Raw genomic sequence first — 11,773 nt, 5'->3', positions numbered from 1 at the left:
ATGCCTCGAGGATTCTTAGTGAAGAGGAGCCGGCGCTGCTCGGCGTCATACCGATCACGGAATAATAATACTAATAATGATAACAAAACCGTAATTTATGACAGTAACGACAAGAGCAACACTAATAACGACAACGCTGAAGGGACGAGAGCGGAGCCGGTAACGCAGGACAACGCGCCGCCGCTCCACCGGGAGAAGGTGTTGAGCGTTTTCCCGTTTGAACGGCCAGACTTACTGTTCCCAGTGTCCCGCGAGGACTCCGCCGGTGTCAGGGAGGCGTGGAGCCCGCACGTGGAGTCCGCGCTGGAGGCGGAGGCGGACCGGCGCGCGCAGCTACCGGAGAGCGAGGAGCCGGTGACCGAGGTGGACGTTTTGACTCCCGACGGGGATTTCTCCCGCTTCTCCCCCCCTGCTCCTCTCCCTCCTCCTCCGCATCCTCGCGACGTGACATTAACGGAGTCTTGCAGCCCCGTGAAACCGGTCGGCACGAGACTGCTGGAGCTGCGCGAGGAGGAAGAGAAGCGGCTGCTGTTCCCCGGCCGCTGCCTGACGTCATCCCCGGTGTCGGAGCTACCGGAGCTGCCGTTCCTGCTGAGCTCCGCGCCGACATCGGTGTCTGCTTCGATCGATAGGCTCCTCGCGAGCGGCAGCCGCCACCACGCGCCGTCCTACGGCCATGATGAGAAGTACGACCCGAATATGGCGCACGTGCACTTGTTCCCGCCACTGACGCTGATGAGCCACGAGCAGCAGCACGCCGTGAGGAAACGCTCGTTCCTGGAACTGGAGCAACGCGCGAACAGCAACAGGCACGCCAAACCGTCGGCGGGCAGCGCGAGCAAGAAACCCAAAGTGAACCGGAAACTTAACTTCGAGGACGAGGTCACGACCTCGCCGGTTTTGGGTCTGCGGATAAAGAAGGAGAGCCCCGAGCTGAGGAGACACCGGGAAAAGTCCCTTCCTACCGGGAATCAGCCGTTAGGGGAGTTCATCTGCCAGCTCTGCAAGGAGGAGTATCCCGATCCGTTCTCCCTCGCGCAGCACAAGTGCTCCCGGATAGTGCGCGTGGAGTACCGGTGTCCCGAGTGCGACAAAGTCTTCAGCTGTCCCGCCAACCTGGCCTCCCACCGCCGCTGGCACAAACCGCGTCCGGTAAACAACCACGCAGGAGAGACTCCGAAAAGCAAGAGCCAGCCGTTAACGGAGGCGCGAGGGCTCCTTCAACACGACAGGCAGCCGGTGGAGATGGAGGGCAAAGAGAACGAGCTGCTGCGCGTGAACACTAATCAGCACCACGGGGCGCTGGACAGCTCCCGCATGAGGCGCGAGCCCTCTCTGGTGCTGCTGCACGGCCGGGCTCGGGACAGTCCTGACGGCGACAGCCTCGCGCCTCCTCACTACGATTCCTCCCCTCACTACCGGAATCCGGTTGAGAGCTGTCTGGACCTGCAGCAGCACGTGAGAGCCGCGGACAGCCCGCCCTCAAGCCTCCTGCTGCTAAACGGCGGCCCGGAGGAGCGCGCGGAGCAGCCGCAGCCGCAGCCGACGTCCCTCCCGCCGCCTCCTCTGCCGTTCGTCCAGTCGTTACCGGAGGAGGAAGTCTACGAGTGCCGGTACTGCGGGAAGAAGTTCCGCCGACAGGCTTACCTGAGGAAGCACCTGGCCGCGCACGAGGTGACAGCGCGAGCCTCTCCGCCCCCGTCACCGTACGGCCAGGCGCGCGAGACACACACACAGAGCCAGGTGTTCCCGTGTCACCTGTGCGGCGCGCGCTTCCCGTCGGTTGAAATCAGGGACAAGCACCGTCTGTGGCACGCGATGAGGGACGAGCTACTGGCGGGAACGTTGGGAGGCGGGCTCAGACCGGAGGTCCTCCACGCGCACAGGGAGGACAACGGCACCGGGGAGTGCGAGCAGCAGCAGCAGCAGCAGCAGATCTTCACGTGCAAACACTGTCCGTCCACGTTCTACAGCTCCCCGGGGCTCACGAGACACATCAACAAGTCTCATCCCACCGAGAACCGGCAGGTGATGCTGCTGCAGATGGCCGTCCGACCGTAACACACACACACACACACACACACACCTCACGTCTGGACAGTAACGGAGTATTATTATGGAGAACTTATCAGCTGTGGTTAATTGAAAGTGTTTTGTGTTTTATCTTCGCACTGAAGCCTGCATCATGTGCTGCAGTGTGAATACAGCGCTGGAGCCTGTTTGCTCCAGCTGTCCAAAAGCATCAAGTTGCGCACCGCAGTGTGTTACAGGCTGAGGATAAAAGGTTCAGTCTGTAGTCAGTGTGCGTTTCGTTCAAAGGCAAACTCCAATGAAGCATCCTAACATGATATTTTATGGGACGTTTCTCTAATGTTCTCTGATGCTACTGAAACCTGTACAATAAAACTACCAAACACTGTCAATGGTTTTGAAACCAGGCAGCAAATATAACATTCATCACTAGATTTCTGAAATTGATATCAGCTAAAAACACTATCATTACCACATTTGGGATTGTAATACTACCATAATGTGTAAAACGGTCACACTTTTTAAATAAAAATGGGAAAGGTGAGAGATTCAATGTGCTGATCCCTAATCAAATTAAAAAACCTAAACTCTACAAAATTATCATGACGGAAATTTTAAACTGGAGCCCGGTCATAATGGTTTATAAAGGTTATTTTTCCATATTTTGATTTGAAATATATTCCACATGAAACCTGGGGGCATAGCCTACTTGTTGTTTCCCAATAGAATTTGATTTAAAAAGGGATAGAGTGGGAAGGTAAGATAGTTGGTTTTTTTTTTATATGGATGTCTTTATTTGTGTTGATAAGGAGGCTGCCACCTCTTTTCAGCTTCTCTCAAATCTTTCCAATACAACACTAAAAAAAAAAAAATTGAAAAAAATTAAGATGATTACAGGAATCAGCTATTTAAATTCATGTTTTATGGATTTGTAGTAAGTAATATGATTCCACAGATGCTTTGCAGTAATCCAGTGGGTTACATTACTGCTGGGTCCACCATGTGAAGCAGCGCCAGACCATAATCACAAACCTGTAATCGCATTGTGAAAGTGACCTTCCTTACCCCGAGAACTGGAGACAGAATCGATGGCCTAACTCCATTTCCAAAATCATGTCATGTACAGTTAACAATAAAAACAATAAAAAACAATAAAAAACAATAAAAGAAAAGTGAATCCGAGGAGAGACAGACCATAATATGCCTTTTTAAAGTAGTTCCTATGGAAACGCAGCCTGCTTGTTCCAGTGTAAATGATGTGCCGGTTGACTTCTCAGCTAGAAAATGTTATTTTCATACAGGAAAAAAAAAAACTTAATGTTAGTCCTCCTAGTAAAAACTGAATTGTCTTATTGTCTTTGATGAATAGCAATTATTTATTTGTTGAAATATTTGCTGAAATGAAATGCCTTCATGATTATAAAAATGTAACTGTGGTTCAATGAAGCCTATACTATTTTGATATGTTGAATGTGAAATCTATTCCGAATTATTGTCAATAAACGTTAATACAGTATGATTCATGAGCAGTCCTGCAATACTGTCACCTTGCTTCTGTGGTTTTAAGACTGTCGCGCACACACGCACACACACACACACACACACACACACACACACACACACACACACACACACACACACACACACACACACACACACACACACACACACACACACACACACACACACACACACACACACACACACACACACACACACACACACACACACACACACACACAATGACCCAATCCTAGTGGTAAGAATCTTTTTATTGTCAAATGCCATCATTGCACATCCACTCTCTGTGTGTCTGAAATAGCCATTATACATGTATACATACTACAGGTTTGACAGTAATACAGTTCTCGGAGTGTGTGTGTGTGTGTGTGTGTGTGTTGCGGTACAGCTGTTACATGGTCAACACATGCAGTTAGTACTGAACTGGTGTCATGCAGTATGTATAGTCAGTAGTTACATACATCAGCTTCGGCCCAAACTACCCTCTGGACTACAGCCGCACCCGAGTCCACCACAGCCTGTAAGCTCACAGGATGAATACACAGGCACAAGAGATTTGAGTCTTATGCTGCATTCATGTCACAAGGGAATAACGGTTGGAATCACTAGGCATTCAAACTCGTTGGAGGCTGTCAAGACGCCATAATTGAAGTTTGCTGTAGGCTTAAGTTGCTCCTGATCAGGTTTTTTTAACACATCCACTTAGTGACACATTTGAGTTCATAGCATAGTTTTATAGCAAACCAAACATTGCAATGTCAACCACAAATGAAAGATCCTGCTGCTAGTTGTGTCCTGTCATGCAATTTAAAGAGTTGAGACTTTTTTGAGACTTTTGAAATGCATACATCATTCCCTACTCTTGACTACAGGTGATTCCATGTTGGTGAAGTTTTATAATTCTAGGAAATCGCTGAGTACTTACCACCTGAAATTTGAGGAAGCTCTGATCTACCGTCTTTCCCATGGGACATGAATGCAGCATCAGTGCTTGAGTTGTCATGGTAACACTGCAGGAGTCACTGGTAGAACATTTGGGTGAGGTGGAGTGTGAACAGGGTGTCGCTATGGGGTTTAGGTGCTAGGACTGAGTTTGGGATGCAGCCAGGCTGTAGGGAACACTGTAGGTCCTAGGAGGCAAGAGTGGGGGTGGAGGAGTGAGTTTGGGACGTGGCCGGTGAGCAGGTTCGGGCTGTCGGAGTGTAAACGGGACGTAGCCAAGCGGGAGAGTTTGGGATGCGGCCGGTGACTGGCAGGTGAGCTGTAGTCTATTTACAGCATGTACAGATCAGTCCCATGGTGCACTGGGGGTAACGGACCAATCGCGTTACAGGAGGAGGGACGCGGCTCATTCCGGGACCAATAAGAGACCGGCGCCCCAACCTCAGAGTCCACTCACTTGGTCATTAATAACAAAAACGAACATCAACAACAACAATAATTTAAAGGGACAACTCAAATCTGAAGTGAGCTCAAATATTCAAAACACACACAAAAATAATAACATGAATTTGACCTCATTATACAATGGCATTTTTAAAAGATAACCATCAAAATAAAACAGTTGCCGCTTTACAATCCCTTTCCTCTCTACAGAGAAGCTATGGCTGACAGAAAAATCACAAAAAAAAAACAGCAAAGTGTAACAGAAAATACAGTTGTGGAATACAGTGAGTTCAAGCCATGAAGCATCATGATGAACCTCGATGACACAAAGCAGATCTGGGCAAGGTCATTTTTGTTCAATTATGCTTCCATTATTAGGGATGTAATCAGGAGATAATGGAGAGATCATTAAAAAACGAATGGAAGAGGTAAATCCAGTACACCTGAAGTCTTTCAGCCGTCTGAAACTATTTGAGATCTAGTCGAGGTTTAGTAGCCGGAGCGATGTTTTTGGTTTGAGAGGCGTACCGACGGAGCGCTGGAATGAGAGCGTAAAGCTTCTCAATGCATGAAGATCCCAGGCGTGGTGTGTGTGTGTGTGTGTGTGTGTGATGTGTTAAAGCATTAAAGTGAGCGGTCTGGATTCAGATGCATGCGGATCCCCTCCACCCAGAACTGGAGGGGACGAGTCTAAAGATCAGAACGGATACAAAATTATATTCACAACCCTCTCTTTCTCTCTCTCTCTCTTCCTCCGCTCTTTGGCCTTAGAAAATACATCTTTCTCTCTTATGTACACTATTTCTGTTTCTCCCTCCTTCCCTCTTTTCACCCCCCATGGTGATGATGATGATGATGAAGATGAATGACCAATAACAGTCCGCCTCTCAAACTGCCTCTGGGCCTCATTTTCAGTGAAAAAACGCTGAAATGTCGGGCTGAAACATCTTATAACCAACTTTAAAGAAGTGACACTTTCTATTTTCGGGGATGTGAAAAAAAAAAAAAACGTATATCTTGAAAGATCACAGCCCCGCAGCTGCAGTGACGTTAAGTGCATACATTAAAAACGCTTCACGCCCGAGTGAGCTAGCCTGTTCGCTGATAAATGAAGCCCAGTCTCACACATAAATCGACAAGATCACAGATGATAATCCAACATCATAACGTTTTCTCAGATTATCCCTCATCTCCAGAATTTGGCCATAATTTGCGCGTAATTAGAAGGGGTCTGTAGGAGTGTTCGATATACATTAAGATCGTCTTTAAAGTCTTAATGAAGCGCTAACCGTTTACGAACAGGGAGGCGGCGAAGAAAAAAATCTTGTAGTGTTAACCCATCTTTAGCGGACGCGGTCTGAGGTGAAACCATGGTTTGGTTTTGGCAGCTATTCTCACGTTAAGAGTATATATACACGACAAGCCTCCTCGCACTGTACACATTCAATATAGATATTCATATACCTACTATATATATATATATTTATACTCATACATATATAGATATACACAATATATCTACGCAGAAGAACAAAGAAAGGAAAGCTGTGGTTCCGTCGCGTCAGATAACGCCGAGCTAAAAATACAGCGACATTCTTGTTCGGGTCGAAACGCATTTTTACAGTCAATTTAAAAAGAAACAAAAAAAAATATTAGATTCGACTGAGGGAAATATAATAAACGGTAGTGAACATATTCAGAAACAGTGCTTTTCCACATTTTACAGCGTGAAAAAAAAACAAAAAAACAAAAAGAGCAAACTAAACTCTTTGTGTAACAAGTGCTTGCTTTTTGATCGGTTCGTCTCTCTTTCTTCAGCTTTAAGGAAAGAGGCATAATCCCTCCATCGTTCCCATAACGCTGCTCTTCATACAGAGCGGGGGGGGTGGGGGGTCAAGTGACTTTCGATCCAGTCAAGCTCGGGACGCGGCTTTGCTTCTGGATTCAAAACGCAGAAAATATTTTGGCATGAGAAGGCTGCGTCCAACCTCTTCGGCAGTAACTAAAAAGGTGTTCTATTGTTAGCAAATGAATGCGTTTCTATTTACAGTGTGAACGGACTGAATTGGAAGTGACCCCAGCCTTTCTCTATTGAGGCCTAATGCTGCACAGAGGACAAAATAGACATTTATCAGGCTTTCTTTCTCCATGCAACACTAGAGGTGCCGTCTCTTTTTATATCAAAACTCAGGTTTCTGCCTGTAGACGCACAGACAGACTATAATACAAATATACAGGATCCTCATAGACACTTCCAGGACCGACGCGACACAGCTAGACCGAGTACGCGGTCTAGTTTAGTAGTTTTTTCGCTCTTTATCCGCAGCTTCATCTTCTTCAGTGTCCTTTCTACAGATGCAGCCAAGTAAAAAGCACAGCACAGTCAGGTAGAGCGGTCCAGCATTTGGCAGTACTGGATACACACCGGTTTCTGTGCGATTCCTATCATGGCACAGACCAGTATGCTCTAACACTGCACCGATCAGCATGCTGCAGAACTGGTTTGAACTGGTTTCTATGCTGTTTTGTGAAGAAGGCTGAGGCATAATGCAGCAATTGTGTGAGCGATTTCGATATAAAAAGTACAGTATAGTAAAGTCCAGCACAGAACAGTACGGAGTAGATAGAACAGACTAGTATGTGTGTTTGTGTGTGTGTGTACAATTGTGCGTCAAAGCGGTTTCTGTACAGTAAAAGGCCAGCGTCCAATCAGAACGGCAGCATGCTGGAGGACACGGGATGAGCCGGGTGGGGGGGTGGGAGTCAAATCCTATTGGCTTAGCTCTTCAGGAAGTCCACTGCAAGTAAAGTCTTATTGGCTAACTTAACCAGAGACGTATAGGGAGGAAAAGTGACACATGGTGCCGCTGAAGGTTACGTTCATTCCTGAGAAAATCCTCATTCACTTTCATGACTAATTAACTGTATGAACTTCATCTGAACAGTTCATTTTGAATAGAGGTTATTAATTACAACTGATTACAACTATTTTCATACGGAAATGCTCTCTGTGATTTACTTCTGTCATGTAATTTTATGCCAAATTCCCTCGAGAAGTAACGTCTTTCTCTCTGAACTTTGAACGCAACCGACAGAGCGCCGCATGACGACTCCCTCTCCTGATAGGCTGATATGGCCAGGAGGTGACCTACTATTGGCTAATGTGAACCAGGAAGCAAGAGGCCGGCCGGTCCGAGGTTTAAGTCGTGTTCTCGTTGGCTAACGTGAGAGGGACGTCAGGTTTTTGTTTGGCTGATGCGATGTGAGGGTCTGTCCTCGAGAGCCCCGGGCGGCTCAGGTCTTATTGGCCGATCCGGAGGAGCGCCGCAGCTTCATGGACATGCGGCTCTTGCTAGTCCGAGGAGACATGGGGGACGCCGAGTCGCTCCCGGCCTCCCCAAGTGCCGGACTTTCTCCCCGAAGGATCTCTAGGCAGGAGCCTGGGGGAAAAGGAGGAGGGCAGGAGAGGGGAGGGGAGGGGAGGGGTGAGAGGAGGGAGCGAGTGGAGGGGACGGAGGGATGACGGAGGGAGAGGGGAGGAGGGAAGTTAGAGGAGAAAAGGATGAAGGGACAACAGAAATGTTACAGCTGCCCCCCCCCATGCTGTCCCGCTACGGACAGCCAGCCAGCCAGATAGACTCCACAGACTCCTACAGGGACACAGACAGGACAGACATACAGACAGACTCACACAGACAGATGGGACAACAAATAGACAGACAGCTAGAAAGACAGACAGATAGACAGACAAGCTCTAGCGTATTCTACATTTGGTTCATTACAGTTCCCTACAGACCACTACTCTAGTCTCTCTGGGTACTGATGCTTTTAGACAGATTTGAGTGGTAAAAATCAAATGTTTCAAATAATGGTGATGACCCCGAATGGATCGTGAGACATGAGATTAAAGTCCTGAACCTTATCGCACTACAAGATCATTTGTACGACCGACACAAACTAGCACCAACTCTGATCTTGAAAATCAGTTGTGATTCCAAATTGCAGCTAGAATTGGCCTGAACTGAGAAGGAAGCAAAAGAGAAGTCTACGTTAGCTAAAAGTTAGGCAAGAACTGGGAATAATAAAGTATTTTATTTGATTTAACTTGTCTATTTTAATCATACAATTTGCATCCATTTCCTTAACAGTAGCTGCCATGTGTGTACACAGGACACACTATTTGATACAATTTAACACAATGCAATGTATAACAATACTGTTAGAAGTGATTGGTGGCGGGGGGGCAGACATGCCTCATTCAGTGCAGGTCAACATGTGAAGCTATGTTTTGGTTTCTAGCACTGTATGGTTGGGTTTACATCCCCATTATAATGAACCAGAAACCCAGAGAGCATCAGGATTTGAACATCTAAGATCAACTGGAGCAATATAAAATTGGTTTGAAATAGAGATTTAGGGGGAATTCAAAGGTAAAACAGAACAGAAGACTAGAGAAGGAACAGAAGACTAGAGAAGGAACAGAAGACTAGAGAAGGAACAGAAGACTAGAGAAGACTAGAGAAGGGACATAAGACTAGAGAAGGAACAGAAGACTAGAGAAGGAACAGAAGACTAGAGAAGACTAGAGAAGGGACATAAGACTAGAGAAGACTAGAGAAGGAACATAAGACTAGAGAACATAAGACTAGAGAACATAAGACTAGAGAAGACTAGAGAAGGGACATAAGACTAGAGAAGACTAGAGAAGGAACATAAGACTAGAGAAGACTAGAGAAGGAACATTAGACTAGAGAAGGAACATTAGACTAGAGAAGGAACAGAAGACTAGAGAAGGAACAGAAGACTAGAGAAGGAACATTAGACTAGAGAAGGAACATAAGACTAGAGAAGGAACATTAGACTAGAGAAGGAACAGAAGACTAGAGAAGGAACAGAAGACTAGAGAAGGAACAGAACACTAGAGAAGGAACAGAAGACTAGAGAAGGAACATTAGACTAGAGAAGGAACATAAGACTAGAGAAGGAACATTAGACTAGAGAAGTAACATAAGACTAGAGAAGGAACATTAGACTAGAGAAGGAACATAAGACTAGAGAAGGAACATTAGACTAGAGAAGGAACATTAGACTAGAGAAGGAACATTAGACTAGAGAAGGAACATTAGACTAGAGAAGGAACATTAGACTAGAGAAGGAAAAACTGGGCTGATTGAAAGTATGATGGGAAAAGGGACTGAACTGACTTTCTAGCTTTAGAGCGTACCATTCACAGCTAGCATGAAAGACCTTCCGCTTCAGACCCTTCCCCTTCACCCTGAGCAGGTTAAAGCTGTCTAGTGGTTTAGGAACCATCAGATACATAACACTACTGTCCTCTGGAGAGAGGAGGAGAGGAGAGGAGAGGAGAGGAGAGAAGAGGAGAGGAGAGGAGAGGAGAGGAGAGGATGAAACAAGAGGAGATGAGAAGAGGAAGGACAGGAAAGGGCAAAACACCAGAAAGGGAGAGAGGAGACATAAAAATAGGGAGGAAAAAGGAAGGAGAGGAAAATAAAGAGGAAAGGAAGAAGACAAGGAAAAAAGAGAAAACTGAATAAAAATAGAGAGCAGTTGTCAAACAGGAAAAGAGAGAAACAGCTGAAGTACATTCAACAGACAGAATGGCAAGACATGAGACACAAACACACTCATAAACATACAAACACAAAACATATACACATAAATAATGCTGTAGAACATATTCTAACTTCATCATGCTGAAAGCCATTTACCAAACATGTCAATGAAAAACCAAGTGGGTATTTAATTCAAATGTAACCAATACATGTGTGTATCTGCATGGGTCTACATCCAGGTATGCTTACTCATATTTTTTGTATGTCAGTGTGTATGTGTGAGAGTGAGTGTGTGTGTGTGTGTGTGTGTGTGTGGTGCTACGGTGCTAGACCATGCCAAAACCAGGAAGAGAGAGAGAGAGAGAGAGGAGCAGACAAAAGGTTAGAGGTCAAAGCTGCACCAGGTCAACGTGACATCGCTGGTGAACGGAACAAACAGGGAAACGGTTAAACGTGTGAACAGAGAGAGGAGGAGAAAAGTCACATTCTCAGAAAAAAAAAGGATGTCTCACTTTCTACATGTCGGTGAGCATAGTTTAGGACAGCACACCTCACTGCTGGTTATTTTTGACACTTTTATTTTACATGACTGAGATGCTGAATCTCCCGGAGTCCTGGTCCAGAAAGCAGCATGAAGACAAACATAAAAGTTGCAGCCAAAAACACGTCTGCTTCTTCAACATCTTCCTCGGCATCAGGCTACATGCTGTTTCGAGGCTGACGGCTCAGCAAGATGATTGACAGGTTTTGGGGGCGGGACCTTGACCAGCTGCCTTCAGGTGAAAAGTTGCGTATTGCAGCTTTAAAAATGACTTTGGCTGAGAACTTCGGAGCTCAAAAAGTGAGTTTCGTGCCCTGCTTGTGTTTCTGTTCAGCATCATAGTGTGTTTTATGTGTGACTAGCAATGCGTGTTACATGCTAAAACATGATGTGTGTTGCACCAAGCTACACTGACGGATGTGCTGAAACTGACACATCCTTTTAGACAGTAAGAGGAGACTGTTTCAACGCATGCAGACCTGCTGTGCTTGCTGAAAACAGAGAGGAAGGAGAGAGAGCAACAAGACAGAGAGAGAGGAATCACAGGAGAGGACAGGTTAGGTTGGAACGCCGTTAGGAGGAGCCAATCAGAACGGGGCATGTCAGTCATGTGACCAGGCTTACCTTTTAGCTATAGGCAAGTGAGACATTACGATCTAAAGAAGGGGGGGGGGGGAACAAAAGGAGACAAAAAAAAGAAAGAGACAAAACGAAAAGAAAA

The 11,773-nt window shown here is 46.2% G+C and overlaps 1 protein-coding gene across 1 annotated transcript; it reads left to right on the top strand.

The window, feature by feature from the left end:
- On the top strand, positions 1-2,061 carry LOC139667615 (insulinoma-associated protein 2-like). Its single transcript, XM_071547107.1, has 2 exons — positions 1-159; positions 196-2,061. Exons 1-2 carry the CDS (start codon positions 1-3, stop codon positions 2,059-2,061), a joined length of 2,025 nt encoding a protein of 674 aa, XP_071403208.1.
- The last annotated feature ends 9,712 nt before the right edge of the window (positions 2,062-11,773 follow it).

The sequence above is a fragment of the Centroberyx affinis genome, unplaced genomic scaffold, assembly GCF_046629955.1.
Source record: "Centroberyx affinis isolate AG114_WGS23_722 - 3 ecotype Tasmania unplaced genomic scaffold, CSIRO-AGI_Caff_v1 ptg000267l_1, whole genome shotgun sequence".
In the NCBI taxonomy this organism is placed as follows: domain Eukaryota; kingdom Metazoa; phylum Chordata; class Actinopteri; order Beryciformes; family Berycidae; genus Centroberyx; species Centroberyx affinis.
The sequence above is the reverse complement of the archived record's forward strand: the minus strand, read 5'-3'. Positions and strand labels throughout refer to the sequence as shown.